The 27209-nt window shown below is 46.5% G+C and overlaps 1 protein-coding gene across 1 annotated transcript in view; it reads left to right on the top strand.

Moving 5' to 3' along the window:
• Window positions 1–21898: 21898 nt before the first annotated feature.
• The window catches only part of TMED10 (transmembrane p24 trafficking protein 10), a 73215-nt gene continuing 67904 nt past the window's right edge, over window positions 21899–27209 (top strand). Inside the window, exon 1 of the mRNA XM_068130026.2 lies at window positions 21899–22130. Coding sequence (XP_067986127.1) covers window positions 21951–22130 — 180 coding nt within the window. The 5' untranslated portion in view covers window positions 21899–21950. The remainder of the gene's footprint in view (window positions 22131–27209) is intronic.

The following is a 27209-nucleotide window of genomic DNA, read 5'->3' as shown; positions in this document are numbered from 1 at the left end:
TGTAGCATCCCCTACCTGCCTACTTTACCTACAGTCGTGGCCAAAAATATTGGCACCTTTACACTTTTTTCAAATAACACAATTTTCTCTGGAAAAAAAAGTTGAAATTGCCAAAAGTATTTGGTCTCCACAATTCTTTATTTCACTGTTAATATTACAGAACCTTTGTTTTTGATTCAGAACTTAATATATCCTTTTAAATCAGAAAACAAAAAGAAATGGCATTGACAAAATTATTGACACCCTCGACTTAATATTTGGTAGCACAGTCTTTGGACAAAATAACTGCAGTGAAGCGCTTCCTTTAGCCATGAATGAGCTTCCTACACCTCTCTACTGACAGTTTGTCCCACTCTTCTTGTGAAAACTGCTCCAGTTCTCCCAGATTTGAAGGGTGCCTTCTCCCAACTGCTGTTTTCAGATCTCCCACAGGCGTTTAATGGGATTTAGACCTGGACTCATTGCTGGCCACTTCAGAACAGTCCAGCGTTTTGTCTTGAACAATTCCTGGGTGATTTTAGAAGTGTGTTTGTGGTCAATGTCCTGCTGCAACCCTTCACCTTCGACGGAGACCCAGCTGTCTTACACTAGGTTGAACATTGCGCTCCAAAACACCTTGGTAATCTCTTGATTTCATGATGCCATGCACACATTCAAGGCACCCAGTGCTAGAGGCAGAACAGCAACCCCAAAACATCATTGAACCTCCTCCATGTTTGATTGTAGGAAGGTGCTTTTTCCTTTGAATGCTTCATTTTGTTTTCTGTAAACATAGAGATAATGTGCTTTACCAAAAAGCTCTAATTTGGTCTCATCTGTCCACAGATCATTCTCCCAGAAGGATTTTGGCTTGTTCAGGTGTGTTTTGGAAAACTGCAGTCGGGCTTTCTTATGTCTCTCTCAGCAGCAGTGGGGTCCTCCTGGGTCTCCTTTCATTGAGTTGGCGACGGATGGGGCGAGTTGAAACTGTCGTACCTTGTGTCTGAAGGTCAGCTTGAATCTGTTTGGCAGTTGACCCGGGTGCTTTCTCCACCATTCGAATAAGCCTTCGCTGCAATTTTCGATCAAGTTTTCTCTTGCGGCCACGTTCAGGGAAGTTGGCTACAGTGTCATGGGCCTTAAACTTCCTGATAACATTGCGTACTGTGGACACAGGAACATCAAGGTCTCTGGAGATGGACTTGTAGCCTTGAGATTGTCCATGCTTGGCTGCAATCTTGTGTCTGACCTCATCAGACAATTTTCTGGTTTTCTTTCTTTTCTCCATGCTCATTGCAGTACACACAGTGACACAAAACAGCAAAATGACTCCTTTTCTCCATTCAAACAGGTTGAATGAGTGATTTTTATATTGCAGGCACCTGCAACTCACCACAGGTGAGTTCAATTCCAAAGTGAAGGAGAATCACCAGCTTGAAATGCAATTATTTCTAACAACTTATAAAATATGCCAATAATATTGTCCAGGCCATTTTAGTATGTCTGTGTGGAATAAACTAAGATTTAGTAATTTTTTAAAGCTTTTTATGTCTTGTTCTACTGCACACCAAAGAAATACACACGTGGATACCAAAATATTTTTTAAATTTCATCAATGTTATGAAATAAATGGGGCATTATTCAAAAAAAAGTGCAAGGGTGCCAATATTTTTGGCCATGACTATGATCTTTGGTATTCCCATTTCGTCTACCCCACCTCTCCCGATACATTTCCAGCTTACCATGTTTGCCAACAAGCGAAGTACAAATAAAAGTAAAACTAGAACGGGCACTCGGTAGAGCGCATACCTTCGCCGCAGCTATGGTAAAAATACGATTTTGACCTTTTCGTGACCTTGACCTTGACCTTTGACCCGATTGCTCCCAAAATCTAATCAAATGTGTCCCGTATAATAACCAATCATCCCACCAAATTTCATGCAATTCGGTTGAATACTTTTTGAGTTATGCGAATAACATACACACACACACACAGACATACAAATAAATACACAGCGATCAAAACATAACCTTCCGCTTTTGCGAAGGTAACTAGAAAGCTGATTACGACGAGAAATTGTGATTTATGGAAGCACAACGTGTTTTTCTCACCCTTTTGCAATAATGTGCAAATGTGTCAAATGTGAGTAATTCGCCCAAATGGTGAAAATGTTCGATTCGGAGGATTACGTGTTCCACGGCAGGGAAAATAAGGACGAGGTGTTTGATGTGCACCACTCATTTGTGGGACAAATAGGCCGCCCTCCTTCACAGCGCAGTGACACGGATTCACTGAACTCGAATCTATAATGAAGTGTTTCACTGGAATACTTACATAGACTGCGGGCTGCACATTCATCGGAGCCTTGTAATTGGTGTAATCATCCGGCACGCCCACTTCTACTTGTGGGTTTCAAGCTCCGCCCTCTCCGCCAATGAATGCTCAGCTTTGGCTCATGAATGAATCATCCTCTGCACAAAATCCCTGCATTTGCACGAACCTCGGGTTTTCTAACTTCTGTTAGATATGACGTCGGTATTAGTGGTATAATCGTGACAAAAGAAGAAGAGCTCCTTTTTTAAATGTGACGATAATAAATGATAAACTCGATAAACGAGAACGTAGATTTGTTTTATCTTTATTATTTCAGAAGCTTTGAGAAATACATTAGGTTGGCTGACAGGTTAGTATGGACCTGGAGGTACGCACACTTCTGAGTTGTCTGAGATGTCCAGCCTGGGTTCAAATCCCGACCCAGCCATAAACTGTCATCCAGGTGTTTCTCAGGCAGGGTGGTTCATCAACGTGTTTGCAGACCCTCGGATGGACGTTAAACAGGGTGTCGCATCTGCCAGTATTAGTTGGTGAACGTTAAAGATCCTACGGTGTCCCACGCGAAGAGTAGGCGAGCTATCGCCGGCACCCTGAACAAGGTACAAATTCCTATTCTAACCTGCAGGGGGCACCGCAACAGCGGTGCAGCTTTATCGCCCCAGAAAATTAGGCGACCCAGCGAGTGCCGCCAAGACCCATGGCAGAGGAAGGTCCAATTAAAACCCCACACAAGGAGGTAAACAGGTGTCAGGAATATATATATACATATACAGTCACGTGAAAAAGTAAGTACACCCGACGTAAAGTTTTGACTTTTTCAACATATTTCAACATACAGCTATTTGATCTTCGTTTCAACAATATTGATAGATAAAGGTGATAGAATATAACAAATATCATGAAACATTTACATTTTGTAGTCCATTGTATAATTTAAATAAACATAAATGCAAATTTCGCATGTGGAAAAAGTAAGTACACCCCTGTAGCAGTTACCGCTGGGTGTACACAATCGCCTTGCACCTACCAAGGACGCGGCCAGGGAGCAATCACCATGCCGGGCTAGTCCAGGCCGCCCAGACAGGCCCAGACGCGCCTCTCCCGGGCATGCCCGGACTCGCTGTTCCCGGGCTCGCCCGAGCCTCCCGGGCACGCCCGGTCTCGTCTTTCCCGGGCATGCCCAGACTCGTCTTTCCAGGGCTCGCCCAGGACACCCGGGCATGCCCGCTCTGCCTTTCCAGGGCTCGCCCAGGACGCCCGGGCATGCCCGCTCTCGCCTTTCCAGGGCTCGCCCAGGACGCCCGGGCATGCCCGCTCTCGCCTTTCCAGGGCTCGCCCAGGACGCCCGGGCATGCCCGCTCTCGCCTTTCCAGGGCTCGCCCAGGGCGCCCGGGCATGCCCGCCCTCGCCTTTCCAGGGCTCGCCCAGGATGCCCGGGCAGGTCCAGACTCGCCTTTCCAGGACTCGCCCTTGACGCCCGGGCATGCCCGGTCTTGCTTTTCCCGGGCAAACGCTCCGGCATAATGTGTATATATATTGCTGCCCGATAAACGGGCTTTTCAGAGTACCCGAGTTTGATACGTACAATAAAGCAACTCGGACGAATTTCCGTCTTTGGTCGCGTCAATCCTTCCGACTCGCGTTGGAGCATAGCTCCTTCACCCCTACATTTATCACTACTTCAAATACATAAAATTAGAATCAGGTGCACCAGCTCAGGTGCAAATGATTAGAACATCGTGAGAGAGGATCTTGGAGGAACCTGTCTTATTTAAACTTCAGACATTTAGTTTGGTTTGCTCTTTGTTGTTGAAGTGTGCGGCGTCACCATGCCTAGATCAAAAGAGCTCTCTGAGGCCTTCAGAAAGAAGTTTATAGATGCCTACGAGTCTGGGAAGGGACTTAAAAAGATCTCCAAACAATTTGAAATCAATCATTCGACTGTCCGGAAGATCATCTACAAGTGGAGAAGATTCCAAACAACTGCCAACTTGTTCAGGCCAGGCCGCCCCAGCAAGTTCAGCCCAAGAGCAGACTGCTGAAAGAAGTCTCCAAGAACCCCAGAATGTCATCACGGGACCGATAGGTAGCTCTTGCCACTGTTGATGTCAAAGTGCACGAGTCTACCATTAGAAAGAGGCTGCACAAATTTGATCTACATGGGAGGTGTGCCAGGAGGAAACCTTTGCTGTCCAGAAAGAACATCAGGGCAAGACTAAAGTTTGCCAATGAACACCTAGGCAAAGACCAGCACTTCTGGAACAATGTGCTCTGGACAGATGAGTAGAGCTATTTGGCCACAGTACCAGAAGACATGTTTGGCGAAAACCAGAGACAGCATTTGACCACAAGAACCTCGCCTCGCGACAAGAACCTCGCCAACTGTAAAGCATGGTGGTGGAAATATTATGGTTTGGGGCAGCTTTGCTGCATCAGGGCCTGGGCAGCTCACCATCATAGAATCCACTGTTAATTCTTCATTGTACCAGAGGGTGCTTGAGGATAATGTGAGGCCATCTGTCGGAAAGTTGAAGCTCAACCAAAGGTGGACCTTGCAACATGACAATGACCCGAAACATACCAGTAAATCCACCAAGGAATGGCTGAAAAGTAAGAAATGGAGGGTTCTGGAATGGCCAAGTCAAAGCCAAAATCTAAATCCCATCGAGATGTTGTGGGGGGATTTGAAACGAGCTGTGCATGCTGTGCAACAATTTTTTGTTGAATAAATTATTGCAAAGTCAATTGCTCATTGTTTTTTGTTCAATTAGATCAACTTTATCTATAGATACTGATTAAATGAACATCAAATATTGATACGTCCACATATGTTAAAAAGATTTTAAAAACATTTACTGGGGTGTACTTACTTTTTCCACATGCGAAATTTGCATTTATGTTGATTTAAATTATACAATGGACTACAAAATGTAAATGTTTCATGATATTTGTGATCTTATATCACCTTTATCTATCAATATTGTTGAAATGAAGATCAAATAGCTGTATGTTGAAATATGTTGAAAAAGTCAAAACTTTACATGGGTGTGTACTTAATTTTTCAGGTGACTGTGTATATATATATATATATATATATATATATATACATATATATATATATATATATATATATATATATATATATATTGAGAGAGTGAGAGAGTGTGAGAGCTTTTTATCATGTTCAACCAGCGCAAAAAAGCACAAGCCATCCACTCAGTGGTCTTATCCTGTTGGTCAGCATAAATCTGGCAAATGGCGTAATCAAGTGTCCCAGGCTGTTTCGGCACACCGACAGCAAATGTTACATCATCACCTCTTTTGTTCAAGTAGTGAGTTTAATTTTTTTTTGTATACTAAGTCGAGGCTCGTATAAGGGCTAACACATAAAACATATAATAAAGGGAGCAGAAGACCAAATGGGGAAAGAGAGGGAAATACAACAGTAGAGAGCAGGTACATCAGGGGATCTGTGGAAGGGAGAGCGCTGGGGTGGGGTACAGGGTATAAACAATATGGACACTACTAGGAGTTTTTTTAAATATCTTTGTTTTTTTGTATACAGAATCGAGGCTCGTGAAAGAGCTAACATTTATCACACAAAAAAATCAAACAGACACACAAAGTATATAATAAGGGGAGCGGTAGACATGATTGGGAGAGGCGGGGAAGCACACAAACACAATATTTGAGAGCAGGGACATCGGGAGATCTGTGGGAGGGAAAGGGCTTGGGGGGAGGAGGCATGGGCAGGGGGGGTGGGTGGGTGGGAGAAGTATAAAACATAAGGACACCAAGGACTTCCAGGAAAGAAGTTGGTATTTCAAAAAAGTGGATCTGGGGTGAAATTAGAGCTGTGCATGTTGTGGGGTAGAAAAGGGGTAGAAAGGGGTAGAAAAGCTTAAGGTTTTGGATGGGGGAAGATATGAGATGGTGGTGAACAGCCGTTTTAAAGACCTGGAGGGAGGAGTGAGATTGATGAGAGTGAGGGAGTTTGTTCCAGAGGCGGGAGAAAAGAGGAATGAAGGATTGAAGGTGAGCAGAGAGTCTTGATTTTGGCAGTTTAACCATAAGAGGGTTGCAGGCAGATCTTGTGCGACCTGTATGAGTATTTGGGGGACAGAGCCAACATAGAGCTGTGGGAGCAAGGCCGGAGAGGAGTCGGTAGAAGACAAAAAGACAACCAACCTGCCTGTGGTGAGTAAGTGAAAGGCCCTCGGAGTTGCTTCATTGCGGGAGATTCCAATGATTCTGAAAGCTTTGGCTTCAACAGCGTGAAGACGAGCTAGGTGTGAGGCAGAAGCACCAGCCCGTAGGGGAGAGCAGTACTCCATTGAGCTGCGGATGAAAGCCTTGTATGTGGTGAGAAGCTCAGTAGTGCCGAGGAAAAACTTCACAGATGGAGATTCCCAGACGGTGCCTGGCTTTGGAAGCCAGCTTGGAAATGTGGTTTGTCCATGAACGATCGTGAAGTGATTTCCTCAATGATGTAACAAAAATAAATGAAGGTTTTTTATCTGTCTGTCAAAGTTTTAACAAAAAAACAATTAATGTCTAACCCTGCGTCCATCGGGTCTTTTTTTTTTTTTTTTGGATACTGAATCGAGGCTCGTGAAAGAGCTAACATTTATTTCACAAACAAATCAACCAGACAAACAAAATATATAAAAAGAGGGAGCGGAAGACAAGATGGGGAGAGAAGGGGAAGCACAAAATCATTACTTTTGAGAGCAGGGAGATGTGTGGGAGGGAGAGGGCTTGGGGGAAGGAGGCGTGGGAAGGGGGGGGGGGGTGGGAAAAGTATAAAACACAAAGACACGAAGGACTTCCAGGGCAGAAGTTGGTATTTCAAAAAAGTGGATTTGGGGTGAAATTAGTGGAGGTAGAAAAGATCAAGGTTTTGGATGGGGGAAGATAAGAGATGGTGGGGAACAGCTGTTTTAAAGACCTGGAGGGTGGAGTGGGATTGAAGAGAGTGAGGGAGTTTGTTCCAGAGGCGGGAGATAAGAGGAATGAAGGAGTTAAGGTGAGTAGAGAGTCTTGATTTTGGCAGTTTAACCATAAGAGGGTTGCAGGCAGATCTTGTGCAACCGGTAGGAATATTTGGGGGACAGAGCCCAGAGAGAGCTGGTGGGGGGGGGGGGCAAGGCCAGAGAGGAGTCGATAGAAGACAGAAAGCCCACCAACATGCCTGCGGTGAGTGAGTTAAAGGCCCTTGGAGTTAGCTTCATCGCGGGAGATTCCAATGATTCTGAACGCTTTGGTTTCAACAGCGTGAAGACGAGCTAGGTGTGAGGCAGGAGCACCAGCCCAGAGGGGAGAGCAGTATTCCATTGAGCTGCAGATGAAAGCCTTGTATGTGGTGAGGAGCTCAGGTGTGCCAAGGAAGGACTTCGCACGACGGAGGATGCCCAGTCGGCGACTGGCTTTGGAGGCCAGATTTGAAATGTGGTTTTCCCAGGAAAGATCATGGCAGATAGTGAGACCCAAAAGCTTGAGTGACAGAACTTCTTGGAGAGGATTATTCAGAAAGTGGATGGGAGGTTTGTCCAGTCGGTCTTTTCAGAGAGACATCGTAAGAGTGTGAGATTTGTCAGGATTGAAAGACATGTTCCACTTGTTTGCCCAGTCTGTGATTTTGTCCAGGTCTGCAGAGAGTGAGGAGGCTGCAGACTGCCGATCTGAGGGATGAGGAATGGAGCGACAGAGAGTAGAGTCATCAGCAAAGAGATAAAGAGGATTTTCAAGAGAGTCAGAGAGATCATTGATGAAGACCAGAAAAAGCACAGGGCCCAGAACGCTGCCTTGGGGGGGAACTCCAGCCTGAACAGGAAGAGGAGATTAGAGAAACCCATTCAGGGCCACACGTTGACTACGACTAGAGAGGAAGTCCGCCAGCCATGCGTGGAGATTTCACTCCACGTCTTATCTACTCTTTAGACCCATATATGACCGTTTATCTCAGGGTTAATTACCACTCTGGACTCTGCTGTCAGTATCGGGATCCTATACCCTTGGTGATGGTGTATTGCCACTTATAATGAAGTTTGTATGGAGGAATGATTTTCAAGCAATGCTAAAAAAAGGAAATATCTCGGGCTCTATCTCACAGTGGCAACCTGCACTATATCATTCTGATTTACATAAAAAGGAGCAGCGGCCAACTTTATTTCGTCTCGGATAAAGGCCCAGGCTCCTTTGTGCAAGACTAAACAAGTTGGTTGTTGCCGCCTTTTATGTGAATCATGACCCTTCCAAACTACAACCATTTATTTGCTGACTCCATGATACTCTATATGCTGATTACGACTCAATACAGTTCCAGCCATGAAGAAGTCGTGCTGCTGCGTTCTTTGTACAAAACGTTGTGCTTTGTATTCTGGTTGTTGGAAATTGTAGAACAACTGTGCTCGTCAATGAAGTCAATGACACAAAGGATGTCTGTAAAATGATAAAATATATATTTCATAAAATCGGATATCGGCTGTTCCTGAACATTAAATTAGTGTCTTTCCCAAAGGAACCCTTGTGGTGAAAAGGAAGGTCAAAGAAAGTCATAATGAGTTTCCATACAAGGAAGTTCAAAGGAACAGTAGGCCATTAGGCCCATCAAAGTTGTGCAATGGTTGCCAAACCTAGGGTTGTTTGTCGATGCTCAATCCTTTGTATAAAGTCTTTGGCATGACTCAGCTGGCATTCGAACTGCGCTGACCTCCCAGACTTAGTCTAGCTCTATCATTGTGATGAAAATGCACTTATTAAGTGTAAAGGAAATCAGCCGATCTGAGCACAGAGAACCCTTAATGAAGTTAGGAGATTTTGCAAGGAAGGATAGTTGCCAAGGCAAGCTAGAAGTAGGCCCCACACAAGTTGTTTTTGAACTCTTGTTTTAGCTGCATGCCCTAAATCCATACTGAGTCAGCACAGGGAATGCATCCAGTGTTGAGGGATGGAAGCCAAATAAAACTGATGTGATCATGAATGATCTGATAATTAGACTGGATTCTACAGAGGTAGCTGTGTACTAACATCTCAGCTGTCTAACTTGGGTTCCGGCACAGTCGTGCACTCAGCAAATGATACTACCTGGAGCCATGTTCTGCGCATGAATAAATGGGTATAGGTAAAGCAGAAGCATAAGAAGAGGCTTAAGAAGAAGAAGAAGAAGAAGAAAAAGAGATGGAAAGCAGAGAAAGAATAATAAGAGTAAATGAGGAGAAGAAAGTATACGAGGAGAAGAATAATGGTAAAAAGACGAAGAATAAGAAGAATAGTGAGGAGAAAAATAAGCCTAAGTCGCTTTCTGGCTCAACCTTGATTGGTTGGATCGGTGCTTTGTAGGCAGGGCAGGTGCTATATCAATATCTGCCCCATCAGTTGGATGGATGTTGAGCTGCACACCTTACTTCTAGCATGAACTGGTGGACATAAAGATCCCAGTGTGTTTCACCAAAGAATAGGCGAATTATCATTGTTATCCTGGACAAAGTTCCAAATGTATGCTCTGGCTTGCCAGATGGGAAGACAATGGTAAATCACCCAGTGAGAGATAAAACATGATATCTTATCAGGGTTGAAGGTTAAGTTGAATTTCTTGGCTGCCTCGAGAAATTTGTGAAGATTAGCATCATGCTGTTCCTTACCTTTGCCACAGACGGTAATGCTATTCAGGTAAGCATAGGTATCAGAAAGTCCATTGTAAGCAATAAACGGATCTATCACCCGTTGGAAACATGAACTCTGTTTGTCACCCCGAATGGAATTCTGCAAAATAGAAACAACTGCCCGCATGCCTCAAAGGCAATATACGGTTTGTCTCCATCTTTGATAGGGACCTGGTGGTAAGTGGACTTCAGATCGATAGTACCGTATAGTTGGTACTGCGCTACCTTGTTCACCAATTCGTCCAGCTTCGGTAGTGTGTAGGCATCTAGTTGAGTGAAGCGGTTGACCGTCTGTGAATAATCAATCACCATCCGCCTTTTGTGTCACTCATTTGTTGTAACTACCACTTGAGCTCGCCAGGCCGAGGTGCTGGGCTCAATGATGCCGTCTTTGAGCAACCTTCTCGTTTCTGACTCAATGAAACATCTGTCTGGTGCACTGTACTTTATTGACCTAACAGCAATAGGCTTACAGTCGGGAGTGAGATTGGCAAAAAGCGGTGGAGGAGGTACAGTGAGGATAGCTAGCACAGACAGAGTGGTGGTTTATCTCTCCACAAACTGCACAATAACACTCATGTTTCATGAAATCCTGGCCTAGGATCACATCACTGCAAAGGTCAGGTAATTTGGAAAGTCGAACATTACTATTTGAACTACCCTTCAGCTCAAGGTTCACTAAACAATGACCAGCTATTCTAGTCGACAATGAGGGAGATGCCATCGATACTGTACCTGCCCCACTGCCCCAGGGTGTACACAAAGTTTGTGCACCTTAACCAGATTCTGGCACACGAAACTTTCCGAACTCCCAGTATCCAAAAGTGCTCTACACTTGTTACCATTCACAGCACGTTAACTGTTGCCTTGGATAGGTTGTCTACTAATGCGGCGGACATTGTAGCGAGTGTGGGGGCGTGGGGCATAGCAGCCCAGATTATCTACATACCTCAGCAAAATGTTCTGTTTTCCCACATTTATTACATACAGAATCCAGAGTGGGACAAAGTCGTCGAGAGTGTCGAAAGTTCCCACAGAAAAAGCACTTCTGTTGCTTTCCAGCAGCAGCGACTACGAGACTCATCTGGACGAGTAGGTTGGCAAGTCCTCATTTCAGTTTCGGCAGTAGGTATATCGACCGAAGAAGTTGTAACTGAGTTCAGGGGTGTTACAGGTGCCGTATATGACTCAGAACACCTCTGAGCTCGATTGAGGGCCCGAGCCTGGTCAAAAGCTGTCGCGAGATCCAACGTTTTATTCTCGAGGAGCCGTTGGCGAATGACATGGGACTACAATCCACTTAAGAAGGCATCCCAGATGGACTCCTCCTTATATTTCTCAGCAGTGACAGCCTTGTAATTACAGTCTCCACTCAAATGCTTCAATGCCTGCAGGTATTCATCAAGAGTTTCTCCCGGTTGCTGTCGATGACTCGCCAATAGGTGCCGTGCATAGACTTCCTTCTTTGGTCTTACGTACATGTTTTGTAAGGTCTGTATGGCAGTGTCATCGTCGTCACAGTCAGCGATAAACTCGTACACACTTGGAGCAACATTGTTTATGAGCAAAGTTAGCTTCTCTGGTCCATGATGCTCAATTGCTCTCAAGAAGTTGTCGAACGTCTTGTACCAGTGGTTCCATTCCTTTGTAGCACTGCTCGAGTTTGGGTTTGCTCCAAACCGTTCAAGACTAAGAATTTGTCCATCATAAAATTCTTGCTGAGTAATAAGCCTAAGGGAGTATAGAAGAGGCTTGACTGTTGGAGATCATTCAAGTAGGCTTTACTCACTCAGCAAGAACTGAACAACCTGTAACAACACATGCAAAGATAGGCCCGCCGCATTTGACAAACATAATAATGCAACAAGCATAATAATGCAAGCATAATAATACAACAAGCATAACAATACAACCAGAAATATATATATATATATATATATATATATATATATATATATATATATATATATATATATATATATATATATATATATATATATATATATATATATATATATATATATATTGTTGCGGAGATGAGGACTGTATATTTTTTGATTGTGTGCTGTACTATTATTATTATTGTTTATCCTGCGCCCCCCTACCTCCGGAGCTGTGTAAAGGTGAAAGGGCATCCCATAATTAGTCCACAAGCATACACGTCAGCCAAGTAATAGAATACCCCTGTTGATAGTTATCTCTTATTCTGTGTTTTAGGGTAAGGCTGTGTCTCCCATTAATTGAAGTACTCCATTGCACCAGTGAAAGAGAATAGATCCCCTTTCCTTCCCATCCCCAAAATCTCCCTTTCCTTCCCATCCCCAAAATCTCCCTTTCCTTCCCATCCCCAAAATCTCCATTCCCTTTTACATCCCCTCTCGTGATTGCCAACCCTCGATTGCCAATTACATCCCCTCTCGTCATTGCTGAGCCCTCGATTCTCAATCACCTCCCCTCCAATAACCGCCATTGACCACGAGGCAGGGTCGGAGAAGAAAGGCGTGTCTCCACCTCGTCATAGAGGGGAGGAGGGGCGTACCCGCCCGTCGTCAGAGGGGGGAGCCCGAGGGTCACGCGACCAACCAGGGCCGAGGTGAGCACCCCGATGGGCGTGTCCAAAACGCCGGCGGCGTAATCGCTGGAGGCGCTATAAAAGGCGCGAACGGAAGTGAGGGAAAAGTTGGTCTGAGTTGGTTGAGAGTCGGTCGTCAAGTGGAGAGTGGTGAAGAGTCAGTCAGTAGAGGTGGTGGTCAAGTGGTTGCGTTGGTTGCGGTGAGGAGTCGGTGGTAAAGAGTGAGGGACCAAGAAAGAGTTGAGGGTGTGGACCAACGAGTCAGACAAGTCCTGGGAATGCAGCGGAGGCCGCCGCAGCAAGAACACCCAACAGCCAAAGGGGGCCTGAACGGCGGTTTGGAGCAGGGCCGAAAAGGAACGGCGGCTGCTAAACGCGCCGGTTGAGCTGCAGGACCCCCTTGGACCTCCCTCTCCCTCCAGCCATCCACCTCCTGCCTTTCCGCCCTTCTTGTATACGTGAGTTTGTTTTGTTTGTTCTGTCCCTGGGTATTTAATTAAGTCTGTAGGTAAGCTAAAATTTGCACTGTGTCACCTGCGTCTTATGTGCTTGTAAATAGACGTGACTGCTTTCTTTTTGCTTGTGTGTAAATAGTCAATAAATTCAGTAGCATTTCCAAACCTTTCTTTGCCTTCGTTTTCCTCTTTGCATTCGTCGCCTTTGTCTTTTCCCCTCATTGAGCAGCTACGGTGCGATACGGCCAAAGTTCTGGGTGAATCGGGTGAGTCAGGGATCCTGTAACGGTCGCGGCAATACCACCGCTCGGTAAATAACATCTTAATCCGCGATCAGTAACAATTGGTGTCTGGGCGTGGGATTCGAGGCCCGAACCAAATTTTTAAAACGAATAGAGAAAAAAAATTTTGGTCAAAATTACGAGCTGCCGAAATTTGTTTTTTTTAAAGAAAAACCCGAATTTTGAAATCGCGCCATGGCTGGTCAAGGCGACGGGATGCCGGTGGGAGAGCTAGAGGAGGGGTTAGGAGTAACCCAGGATCAGATGGAGGGGAGCAATGAGGAGGCGGTTGAGGGAGTATCAGACGCACAAGATGGCGTCCTCGCGCACGTGGGTGTAGCGGCACCAAATTGCGCTGCGCCCGTGGTCGCGGCAGCCGAGCCAGAGATGCCAGAGTACATGCGAGTCTTTATGATTCAAATGATGGCAAAAATGGATGCCCAAAATGATAAGTCCACCCGAGAGCGAAGAGAAATGGGTGAGCGATTGGGAAACCAAATGGGGGTAATGGGGAACCGGATGGATGCTCAGAGTGAGCAATTGGGAGTAATGAGGGACGAAGCGAGGGGTACCGGTGAGGGATTAAAACATGGGTTAACGGGGGTGGAAAATAGAATGGCTGCCCAGGAGAATCAGTTAGAGGAGGTGAAAAATGGGTTAATGGGGTTAGAAAATAGGATGGAGGACAAATTGCGGGAGATAGGGGAGCAAACCGCCCGAGAAATTAAACAAATGGGAGAGCAGATAGAAGAGGTAAAAATCGGGGTAGAAACCAAACTGGATGCTCAGAGGGATGAATTGGGACAGATTAGGGCGGCATCTACAAAAGAAAGGGAGGAGATGAAGGAGGAGATACGACGAGGTGTGGGTGAGGAGGTTTCAGGGCTACGCGAGGAGGTAAAGCGAGGTGAGAAGCGTATGGAGAAAGAAGTGAGAAATAATACGGCAAAGTTACAAGGGGGAATAGAAGATCTGAAGGAGGAGGTGGAACAGCTGACGGAGGGACAAAAAGAACTAGTGGAGCAGGTTCAAAAGAACACTGCGGTACTAGGAGGGTTAAAGGCGACACAAAAAGAAATTAAAAACGAATTAATAGCGACGCAGAGGCAATGTCAGATGGTACGTGAGGAACTGACAATGAGGGTGGATGAGGTGACAGAGATAATGGAGACAAAGGACCGGCAGGTGAGGATGCACATAGAGACGGTCACGGTAGCCTTAGAGGACGAACTTGAGGAGACGCACCGAGAAATAAAAGAGGTTAAACAAAAATTAGAGGAAGTGGAAGAAGAGGTGAGTGAAATTAAGAAGAGACGGACAGAAACTAAAAGAGAAATCCAGGAGGAGGTGATGGAATATGTGCAAGGTCGGGGCTCAACTCATGATGTGATGCTCACTAACCGAATAAAGAGTTTGCAGGTGGCAAAGGAGGTGCGACGACGAGGTACGGAGGTGAGTGGCAATGTATATGATGTGAGGAAAGCTTCAGTCGGCTTGGGGATTGGTTTGGATCCGGGTGTTCGTGAAAGGCCGTTGGTGAAGTGTGCGACAGGTCTGGTGTGCGAAAAAAGAGGTGTGCGAGAATGTCCGACCATGGGGTGTGTGAGGAAAAAGTGCACGCCGAGGAGTGAGTGTGCCGTCAAGAGTGAGTTGGTCGAAGCGCGTGTGCGAGGGAGCACAGGGAAGCGCGGTGTGGTAAGTGTTACGGAGGAAGTAACGAAAGAGTGTGCGCGAGAGGATGCGCGAGAAAGGTGTGTAACGGACAGGTGCATGGGGAAAGAGTGCGCTGTCAAGAGTGAAGGAGAATGCACGCCTGTGGTGAGAGTTACAGAGGATGTAACGAAAGAGTGTGCGCGAGAGTGTGCGCGAGAAAGGGGTGTAATGGACGGGTGCATGAGGAAAGAGTGTGCTGTCGAGAGTAAGGGTGAGTGCGCTGTCAAGAATGGAGGTGAGAGTAGTGAGAGTGACAAGGAGCGTGAGTTGGTTGTGACAGGTGAGCGAGGATGTACACCTGGAATGGAAGGATGCACACCTGGAATGGTAGAGCGTGAGTGGGAATGCACGCTGGAATTGGTAGTGAGGCACGTGGTTGGGTGTGCGAGGGAGAGCACACCTGTGATTGTCACAGAGGAGGTGACCGAGGAGGGGGCGTGAAGAGGTGTGTTGGTGAGGTGTGCGAGCGACGAATGTGTGCCAAGGTGTTCGGTAGTCAGGTGTGTGACCAAGTCGGTGAGCGGAATGAGTGTACCGAGGTGTGTTAGAGAAGGTACGACCAAGAGCAGGGAGACGGCTGCATGTATGAGCAAGAAAGGGGTAGCGTATGCATGTAAGCATCCAGGTGAAGCATCGACGGTAACCGGGTTAAAGGTTAGAACGACGTATAGCCGAATCGGGCCCTCGGTGCGCGTCGGGCAGCTTCGCGTGCCGCGAGGACCAGCGGGGATCCGAACCACGGCGGTTTCGAAAGAACCGCCGTACGCGATCCACGCTGTGCCTCGCTTGGAACGGCCGCGTCCGGGCTCCACTAGGCGGAGCGGGCAGGCCGATAGGAAGGGTCGTCATGGCGACCACTTTCTATTGAGACGTGCCGGCAGGTCGAGATCGGGCAATTGGATGGCTACGCGCCGAGGTGGTGCGTGGGATCTCGGCACGGGTAAGCCCCCGTCCCTGCACCGAATGCGGGACGTATCCAGCCGCTGGCACAAAAGAACCCGCGTTCATTGCTCGGCTGTACGAAGCCGGGCTGTAGATGTGAATTGGCGCACCGAGAGGACCTAATAAGTAGACGGGTGATGGTGATAGTGATAGTGATTTGATACGAAATTTAGAAAAGTGGGTAGAATTGGCAGTAAATGGAAAATTTTTGAATTGGTTGGAATCTGGACGAACAAAATTGATAGTGAGAGACCCCCGATGTGGTGGGATGGCAACTCTGTCATCCCTCACGAGTGGGGCAAATGCGCTATAGCTTATGGGGTGGCTATGACAACCGAGCCAGGGAGGGTTTGGTTATATTGATAGGGATCTAGCGAAGATGACATTAGGTAACGTTAAGATTAGTTAGTGACTGATACCTGTAGTGGGGACGCAGGTAGTTTAGTGTGGATGATAATGACGAGGGAGCGCAATAGTTTAAAGGGACGACTGGGAAGCGCAAGTTTCAGAGGGGAGTAGTTAGCTGAGATGATGCCGTGTGTTTGAGAATTGAACAGGTGTGATTGCACAGGTGTGCGATTGAACAGGTGTGTGGAGCAGTGTATGAGGGAGTAGTGGTGATGTGTGTTGTGTTGACCAACTGGTCCAGGAAGAGGAGGAGGGTGCAGGTGGCACCAGGTGATTGCACAGGTGTGCAACAAACAGGTGTATGTGGCTGTGTGGAATAAATGGAGTATTGGAATGGATGGTCGTGGAGTGAGTATGGTGGAAATTGTGGAGTGGAGTGGATGGTGCGAAGGTGTGAATGGGGGAAGAGTGGACCCCCATCATGGATACCCGGGGCGGGTAGTGTAAGTGTTAGGTAGAGGGTACAGGTAAATTGTGGTTGGATATTGGCATCTGTGGTGCGGGTGAAAGAATGGTCTTTGCATGGGTGCATTAGTGTTGTGGAAATGGCTGGGCGTGTAGCCTGTTAGTGTGTGTAGTTGGTTGGGCACTCCACCACTGTGAGGATGTCGGCCAGGTGAGGCCGCAGGTGGGCTCTGGGAGCCGGTAGTAGTTGTTGTGGATGGGGCCCGAGGATCCGGAGGACGGACCCGGGTAGCCCAGTGCCAGAGGGCACCAAGGGGTGACAGAGCCAGGAGAGGGCCTTCCCCAGTTAGATAGGTTAGGGTGAGGAGCAGGTAAGCTCGGGTGGCAACTACAGTGGTGGAGGTGTGCAGGTGGGTAGACCTGCTGGGAGAGCTACACGTCGCAGCCCGGAAATTGTGCGAAGGCACCGGGAGATGAATCGGGGGAGTGAGACCCCAAATTGAGAGGCACCACAGTTTGGGCAATGGGAATTGGTTTGTAGAACCCATAGTGTAAGTGGCCAATGGATTGGCAGGGAAAGACCCCGGGTAGTGTAAAGTGCGTTAATGTCATTTAGAAAGTAGTTAGGATGAAGTCTCCTCGCACCATCTGCATCCACTCACCTGAGGTGACAGGTACTCCGCACCATGCCATGTTTAATTATTTTTTACTGTGCAAATGTTTGGATTGTGAGACGCATCATGACGTGGGTGTGACATTGTGCTTTGATGTTCCATCTCTGCCTCCTTATGAGGATTGATGATGAATTTGGTGATGGCAAATTTTGAAGTAGAGGGATTGTGGAGACGAATTTGGTATAGGGGAAATATGGGGAAGACGTGACAGTAGTGACGAATTTGTAAATGTGTAGATTTTTGTACATATGGGGTAAGGGCAAGGGTAGGGTAGGTGACAGGGGGGTGACGTACGGTAGGGACGAGCTTTCTCACTTCGCCCTCCGTACGCATTTCGCCTTGCATTGCCTTATTGATGTGTACCCTTGTGACCTTACCCCTCGCTCAATTGTCTTTCCCCTTTTGTCTCCCACATGACCTGTGCGCCGTTGGGCGCCGAGGGGAGCGTGCGTGGGTCGGCCATTGTGTGCCCGAAATTCCCAGAACCAGCTGTCTGCATCGATGCACCACATTATGGACGACATGCCTGTGGCCGAGCACCACTTATGGACCCCATGGGTTGGGGCATGGCCCCTCTGCTGGAACCGGCCATCTTGCTGGCGGACCTTGGCCACAGGTCACCGATGCCCCACAGGTGAACCACACGTAGTCGGCCCTGTGGGCCATAAATAAAGCAAATAAAAAGGACACATTGGGCACACTTTATTGAAAATAGGCCGCCAGTAAGAAAATGAAAGAATGACAACATCTGGAAGACCAAATAATAATAACCAGCAGAGGGAGCCGAAGAGCAAGAGATCACCTGCAGGGTTTGGGTTTGTTGGATTTACTTTATTGATGAATAGTGGTGACTGCACCGATTGGTGCTTGGGTGTATATTGGTGCGTTTTTGGGTGCTTTAATGGTGCATTGATGCAGAGCAGACTGTCTCCCCCCCAGAAAGAACAATCACAGGTCCTGGGTTAGTTTTGTAAATAAAAGTAGCGTCAAGTGTAAATAATGCTTCCCACCGTCAGTGTGTAGTTTGAAGACCATTCCGCATTTCGGTTAACTGTGGGCGTAAGTCTGTTAGGCAGGGTGCAATGGAGCAGCGGGACACATTTATTTATGTTTTAAAACTGTCGCACTCAGGGTCAGGTTAAAAGTAGAGGGAACTACACCTACGTGTCACACTAAAAGTAAAAGTTGTAGGCCCGGGTCGTGCCTAAGAGGAGGAGGGTGCAGTGTTGCGGAGATGAGGACTGTATATTTTTTGATTGTGTGCTGTACTATTATTATTATTGTTTATCCTGCGCCCCCCTACCTCCGGAGCTGTGTAAAGGTGAAAGGGCATCCCATAATTAGTCCACAAGCATACACGTCAGCCAAGTAATAGAATACCCCTGTTGATAGTTATCTCTTATTCTGTGTTTTAGGGTAAGGCTGTGTCTCCCATTAATTGAAGTACTCCATTGCACCAGTGAAAGAGAATAGATCCCCTTTCCTTCCCATCCCCAAAATCTCCCTTTCCTTCCCATCCCCAAAATCTCCCTTTCCTTCCCATCCCCAAAATCTCCATTCCCTTTTACATCCCCTCTCGTCATTGCTGAGCCCTCGATTCCCAATCACCTCCCCTCCAATAACCGCCATTGACCACGAGGCAGGGTCGGAGAAGAAAGGCGTGTCTCCACCTCGTCATAGAGGGGTGGAGGGGCGTACCCGCCCGTCGTCAGAGGGGGGAGCCCGAGGGTCGCGCGACCAACCAGGGCCGAGGTGAGCACCCCGATGGGCGTGTCCAAAACGCCGGCGGCGTAATCGCTGGAGGCGCTATAAAAGGCGTGAACGGAAGTGAGGGAAAAGTTGGTCTGAGTTGGTTGAGAGTCGGTCGTCAAGTGGAGAGTGGTGAAGAGTCAGTCAGTAGAGGTGGTGGTCAAGTGGTTGCGTTGGTTGCGGTGAGGAGTCGGTGGTAAAGAGTGAGGGACCAAGAAAGAGTTGAGGGTGTGGACCAACGAGTCAGACAAGTCCTGGGAACGCAGCGGAGGCCGCCGCAGCAAGAACACCCAACAGCCAAAGGGGGCCTGAACGGCGGTTTGGAGCAGGGCCGAAAAGGAACGGCAGCTGCTATACGCGCCGGTTGAGCTGCAGGACCCCCTTGGACCTCCCTCTCCCTCCAGCCATCCACCTCCTGCCTTTCCACCCTTCTTGTATACGTGAGTTTGTTTTGTTTGTTCTGTCCCTGGGTATTTAATTAAGTCTGTAGGTAAGCTAAAATTTGCACTGTGTCACCTGCGTCTTATGTGCTTGTAAATAGACGTGACTGCTTTCTTTTTGCTTGTGTGTAAATAGTCAATAAATTCAGTAGCATTTCCAAACCTTTCTTTGCCTTCGTTTTCCTCTTTGCATTCGTCGCCTTTGTCTTTTCCCCTCATTGAGCAGCTACGGTGCGATACGGCCAAAGTTCTGGGTGAATCGGGTGAGTCAGGGATCCTGTAACGGTCGCGGCAATACCACCGCTCGGTAAATAACATCTTAATCCGCGATCAGTAACAATATATATATATATATATATATATATATATATATATATATATATATATATATATATATATATATATATATATATATATATATATATATAGATATATATATATAACTTGTGACGCTGTTGTTCTTGTTGTTGTTGTTGTTGTTAAAAGTGTAGATCGAGTGCTTACAGAACACGGGATTTGAACGACAATCTATGACAAATAGTAATTGTAATTGTAATTGTAATAGTAACAGTTATAGGAATGGTAATAGTGTAGCGGTTACCTTATTCACATGTCGCGGTTAACTTATCCGCATGTGACGGTTACCAATACCATATGTTTGGTCTAATTCATGTGCACGGACATTTGGTTGTGTGGTCGTGACGCACGCGCGGCTGTTGGAGCCACGCCCTCCGAAGAGGGTTTTTGGTTTTATATAAGCCGTTACGACTTCCGTTCGCGAGCAGTTGCTGGAGATTTCTGTACAATAAACAAGCTTTGTACCCAACGAAATGGCCTCTTCTTCTCGCCTTCGGCAACTCCTAAACTGGTGACCTCGGCCGCCCCCGAACGTATTCGGGGGCTGTAAATGAACACGGCAGTATTTCGACCGCAATTTCTTCCACAAGACCTAAACTCGAACTGCTGGAGTTTTAGCAACGACGAGCGGCCATGTGGTTTGCGCACCGTGCTTGGTTCCTCCTCTACGACTAGAGGGGCGAGCCTGCTCCGGGACCCTCCGAAGGAACGCCGTTACGAGGCGTTGGCGGCACGGCTACTTTGTCGCCTTCGCGCGCACTGGAGCCTCGTTACCTTCGCGCGCACTGCTGCTCACCACTCCCGCAACTCCTACTGCTGCAACTACAACTGCTACCGCTGCTCGCCACTCGCGCAACTACGACTCCTACTCTACATCCTCGGGAGGCCCGCGAGGAACCTCGGCAGCCTCCCCCGAGGACTTGACCAGCCCCTCGGTCGGCTCAACCCCACGGCTGCGTTTTTTCGCGCCTCCCGAGGCCGGGCACTGCTCGAACCTTCTCGGCACTGCCGAGCGCGCCTGCGAACTACGTACACGCCCGTGGAGTGACTTCTGGGGGGGGGGGGGGGGGGGCGCATGTAGCGGTTACCTTATTCACATGTCGCAGTTAACTTATCCGCATGTGACGGTTACCAATACCATATGTTTGGTCTAATTCACGTGCACGGACTTTTGGTTGTGTGGTCGTGACGCACGCGCGGCTGTTGGAGCCACGCCCTCCGAAGAGGGTTTTTGGTTTATATAAGCCGTTACGACTTCCGTTCGTGAGCAGTTGCTGGAGATTTCTGTACAATAAACAAGCTTTGTACCCAACGAAATGGCCTCTTCTTCTCGCCTTCGGCAACTCCTAAAATAGTAATAATAATAGTAACAGTACTAATTGTAATAGTAATAGTTATAGTTATTGTAATAGTAATAGTAAAAGGAATAGCAACAGTAATTGCAATAGTAACAGTTAACTTATAGTAATAGTAAAAGTAATAGCAATAGTAATAGTAATGAATAAAATGGTAATAGTAATAGTAATAGTAGCAGTACTAATCGTAATCGTAATAGTAATAGCAATGAGTAATAATAATAGTAATCGTTATAGTAATAGTAATAGTAATGAGTAATAGTAATAGCAAATAGTAAATAGTAATTGTAATAGTAATTGTAATCGTAAATAGTGATAGTGATAGTAAATAGTAATTGCAATGGTATGTCTCAAAGCCAATTCAAATTGATGTGAAGTAGAAGAGGTAAGAGCGTCAGTCACATCGGTGCCTTAAAATTAAATAATATATATGACGTTGATTATAAATTTATATCTGACTTTGGAGCTAGAAACTTTATTTTCCCTCAGAAGTCACAAATGCCTGTTATCGGTAAGAGAAGATGAAGAAACGTGTTATAATAATAATAATAATAATATTTAATAACAACAACAACAACAAAGGCGGAAGTTGTATATAGGCCACGTCAGTGGAAAACCATCATGCCCGGCTGGTTGTGTGTGCTTCTACTGATCGCCTTGGGGATTGCGCATGGCCAAGCCGTGTCGTTTTACCTGGGAGCAAATACAAAAAAATGTCTCAAGGAGGAGATTCATAAGGGCGTGTTGGTGACAGGCGAGTACGATATCTCCGAGCAGGCAAACTCCAAAGTGGATCTGAGGGTAAGGCGGGGATGAGGCCTACATGGGTTCCACTGTGACGTGCACTTATCCCCATCTATAGTACCACCATGACGCCCACATGGGCTCCACTGTGACGTGCCCTTATCCCCATCGATAGTACCACCAGGAGGCCTGCATGGGCTCCACTGTGACGTGCACTTATCCCCATCGATAGTACCACCATGAGGCCTGCATGGGCTCCACTGTGACGGCACGTATCCCCATTGATATTATGTACCACCATGAGGCCTGCATGGGCTCCACTGTGACGTACACTTATCCCCATTGATATTATGTACCACCATGAGGCCTGCATGGGCTCCACTGTGACGTGCACTTATCCCCATTGATATTATGTACCACCATGAGGCCTGCATGGGCTCCACTGTGACGTGCACTTATCCCCATTGATATTATGTACCACCATGAGGCCTGCATGGGCTCCACTGTGACGTGCACTTACCCCATTGATATTATGTACCACCATGAGGCCTGTATGGGCTCCACTGTGACGTGCCCTTACCCCATTGATATTATGTACCACCATGAGGCCTGCATGGGCTCCACTGTGACGTGCACTTATCCCCATTGATATTATGTACCACCATGAGGCCTGCATGGGCTCCACTGTGACGTGCACTTACCCCATTGATATTATGTACCACCATGAGGCCTGCATGGGCTCCACTGTGACGTGCACTTATCCCCATCGATAGTACAGTACCACCAGCAGCATTTCAATGCCACTAACAACATAGTTGTGTTGCTGTGATCATCATTGCCACAGTCCTACCACCGGGATTCCGCACACTTTGGAAATGCTGCCCATTTGCAAGCTAGAAGGTATAGGAGGGACGCTCATAAAGTTCTAGGAACCGGGTATTTGTTGGAGCCCAAGAGTCGTGGTTTTATTTATTTATTTGCTCAAACTTGCATCTTTGCTTGTTATGTACCATTAATTACTTTAACCTGATGTTGCGTTTTTACTACAGTATAAGCCAAACGTTTGTGTCTGAACAACTATGAATCGTATTGGACATTGGAGTGTCATAATTTTATGAAAAGAAAGTGCCTCGTCCGAAAATCTTCATGTATGTATGGCGAAGGTGTATTCTCAGACATACAATTCTACAGGAGTGGAATGGGTGGCTGATTTTGATCGTGGATGAGAGTCCTTTGAAGATTACTGGCAGACAGATGTGAGCGACTTGAAAAGTGTTGTCCAGGTCGTGGCTTTGGTTGTGGAGTTCGCCGAAATGCCCGTAGATCTTGGAATTTCTCAAAGTAGCATTTTGGCCACCATTTGTGGCATGTCAAAGGTGTCTGCAAGATGGGATCCTCCCTCATCGGTGGTCATGGTGGACGGCGACTGCTGGCATTCATGGGGCTTGCTTCTCAAACTGTTCAATGCAGATCTAGTCAACTTTATCGTTCACCTGGTAACAGGTGAGAGAACATGGTTCTTCACTTGAACACTGAGAGCAAATTCTGCCTTTTAGATTATTATAAGCAGGTATTCATACGCAGGTATTCAAATTCTGCCGATTATACGGCGACTAACCCTGTACCCCCAAAAAATATCTCAAATTAATGCTCCAATACAAGGTTAAAATAGGGGTAATGCTCTTGGGCTCACATGGTAGAACCAGGGAACCACTGATGTGATGACCCACACACAAAAAAAGTCACGGAGATGTCAATAACTATTTTGGGTGCAAACCCCTGATGTTTTTTTTTTTTTTTTTTTTACCGCCGTGAACAAACTTAAATACACCACAGGTGATGAAGGTTGTGGTCAACTTTCATCGAAATTGTGTGTGTAGTTTCAGAGAAAAGAGCGAATACCTATTTTGGGAGGCCAAACTCCCCCCGCCCCCTCCCCCGTTGTCCCCCTTAACGAGCGCAAATTTTGATGTGGTCAATACACCTTCGTTGGGCATCATGTATGAAGCTTGTGGCCAAGTTTCATCAAAATTGTGTGTTTGGTACAAGCAATAATGACTGAAGTGTTTATTCACTCATACACTGACTGACCTATGGGACACTGCTTGATCGCTCACATACACTCACTGCAGTAAAGTCTAGCTTAAGAATTCTAGCCAAAAAGTGTCATTCTACACTAGAAAAAATGGCAATAAAATAACCTTAGAATTTAGCCTTATCTATTCTATATATATATATATAAAAGAAAGTGTTTGTTTGTTTGTTTGCTTGTTTGCACGCGCTAATCTCCTGAACGGTGAAAGATAGGAGGAAACCTCTAAAACAAAAAATGTCGGGACGGGCCCCGGGAAGGTTATCGGCTGGGTGCTGAGGCCGCTTCGGCCGAGCTGGGCCCATTTCGCAATTAAAAGCTGAGCTGAATTATAGTAGTCAATCTTCTACGGCCGCGAGTAAAAGCTGAATTATAGTAGTCAATCTTCTACGGTCGCGAGTAAAACCTGAATTATAGTAGTCAATCTTCTACGGCCGCGAGTAAAAGCTGAATTATAGTAGTAAATTCATTCAAAAAGAACCCGGGCAACGCCAGGTGCTTTCGGCTAGTAATCAATAAATGGTGCTCATGTCACTCAAAATGGACCCGCTTCCGACTGACGTCGTGTCCACATGTAACAGTGCAATCTTAATACGAGTCTCACTGTCTGTGGACAAGGTGCGAGTTTGAGTGAACCTGGTGTACGGATTCGATTAAAACTGGTTGCATGCTCATTATCTATCTATAATTCCAGCAATCTCTGTGTGTGTGTGTGTGTGTGTCTGTGTGTCTGTGTGTGTGTTTGTCTGTGACCGCTGTTTCTCGACAACTACCGGTCCGATATACTTTAAACTTGCCAGGTATATTGCTGGGGACCCGAGGATGTGCCTTTTCAAGGTTTTAAATTAATCGCAGAAGTAGTTACCGAGCTATGTCCAAAAAACGATTCAACCAATCAGAGAGCAGCGAGCTATCACGTGTGCCGAACGTGGCGAACAGACTCTGCCTCGGATGGCACATTTGAGAGCGTATTCATTTATTTCCCGTCGGCAAACTATGTTGCCGTTAAACTATGTTTTAAAACTAATTAAAACTAATTTGCGATTCATCGTAACTGCGATTTGCGACCTTCCGGACAGTCAAATGAGGACGTCACTTCCGGACTTACGTAGCGGCTAGCGGGCGCCATTTGGAGGAGCTGGGAGGACTCAGTCGTGATAGAGTGAGCCTGAGTGAGTATATCAAGACAAGAACAAGATCTAGAAGGAGGTATGTACGGTGCGATTCATATAATATATTGTTTAGTTATCGTCGATGAGGAATTTGGGGGCCCGATTAACTGCAGCGCCATCCGAGCTGCGGCGTCGGGACGATACATTCATTGTACGGTAACATCACGCACTTACGGGCACGTCCTATATATATAGTACGGGCATGCCCTAGTAATTCCAATCACACATCGTGGCAATAGAGACCTGTGAGTTTATCGCCGAATCCTTTGTCTACTGGCGATATTGTATGTTCCACCCGGAATAAGTTGTAATGAAACAAGCAGTCACATTTTGGCCGTTCACAACACAAAAGAAGTGCTGACTACGACTGGCTGGCAGTAAAAAAATCGAACAAAGTCGATGGCACACCTGCAAATGTCCATGCTTCCCTCCTAAAGCACAGTTGAAAGTTGGCAAAAAGTTCCACGAGGAATTGCCCAATATCAAATTTTTTGAGTTTAACATTTTTCTGTTATGACCCCTGTGACATAGGTCCTATTTGTGAATGTACTTCCTTCTCCGGGGATGAGGGGTGGGAGACAAAGCCCCCATGAGCCAGGTCCCTACCAGTGCGCTGCCTCTGGACCCTTTATCGGGTCCTAAGCAACCCCTGTGACCCCAGGATATATGATGTGCCAAAATTTGTCCAATCTGAAGGCCTGAAATTGGAAACCCAAGGTATCATCACCGTCCAAAAAAATTTGTTCCATACTCAGCCGGCGAGATCGTTGCTTGTTGTTTTTCTTTATTTCTTTATTTTTTCTGGAATGCCTGGGATATGGAATCCTGTTGATTAACTATGTACCTCATAAACTACAATCGCAGGGGAGTTGTATGCCAGACTAATGCAAGATGTAGATAATCAAGCCACATACCAAAATATCTTGACCACAAGTGTGCTCCTTGATGACAGGCCGGTTGTCCAAAAGGTCCTGTTGCATAAAATGACTTGCCTGTTTCGACATTTGAAACCACATCTGTGTTGAGAATGAGGAACTGCAAAGCAACTGTGATGTGGTGTGAAGAAGCGTTCTGAAGACTTCTATATAAATATTACCAGCACAGGCAGTTTGAGGGACGTGGGGCAAAAACACTGAAGTCGACAGATGAAATATAAAAGTCGGTGTACCTTGGAATATTGGAGTAAGTTGTTCCTCGACTGTTTTCACCACCCCTCGTGTTTGTTCAAGATCTACTGGAGAGGGAGCAGCCATGTTGACAATCCGATTGCACAGTTCCCGTGCTATTGCTATCACCCGTCTTTGCTCCTCCATTCCCCAATAAAGTAATTATTCCTTTCATGACTGCTGCACCGTATTCATCGGCATCACAATCATGCAATTATCATTGTCACCCCTGTCACATATACCCTCCCCCTTTTCCCCCCAATGGGATCTGCATTGTCCTAATCTTGCTAAACTGTTGTTATTATATACCACCGTCATCATTAGCAAATGCAAATTAGACCATGATTAGATTGGACCGGCCTAAATTTAAAATTAGACCGACCCACTAGTTCCATCATCGCTAAGGCATTACTGTGCCACTGCTGTCAAGGCTCATGCACATTCGGACAGGAATTTTTAATTTGGCCAGGCTGCTGGTGACAATTACCAACCCTTTGCAAAAGTTCCCATTGGATAGCTCACGTCGACCAACAACCAATGCCGGCGGATGGATCCCCAGCTTAATCGCCATGTGAAGGATGGCACATTTGATGATGCAAACCCTGCGATTGGAATCTCCCGCGATGAAGCTAACTCCTAGGCAGAGCCCTTTATACACAGAGTTTGGCCAACTCAATAATAGGCGCCATGTTGGAGCCCTACATCA

The sequence above is a fragment of the Myxine glutinosa genome, chromosome 1 (assembly GCF_964187855.1).
Source record: "Myxine glutinosa chromosome 1, kmMyxGlut1.1, whole genome shotgun sequence".
Lineage (NCBI taxonomy): Eukaryota > Metazoa > Chordata > Myxini > Myxiniformes > Myxinidae > Myxine > Myxine glutinosa.
This window is presented reverse-complemented; position numbering and strand designations above follow the sequence as displayed.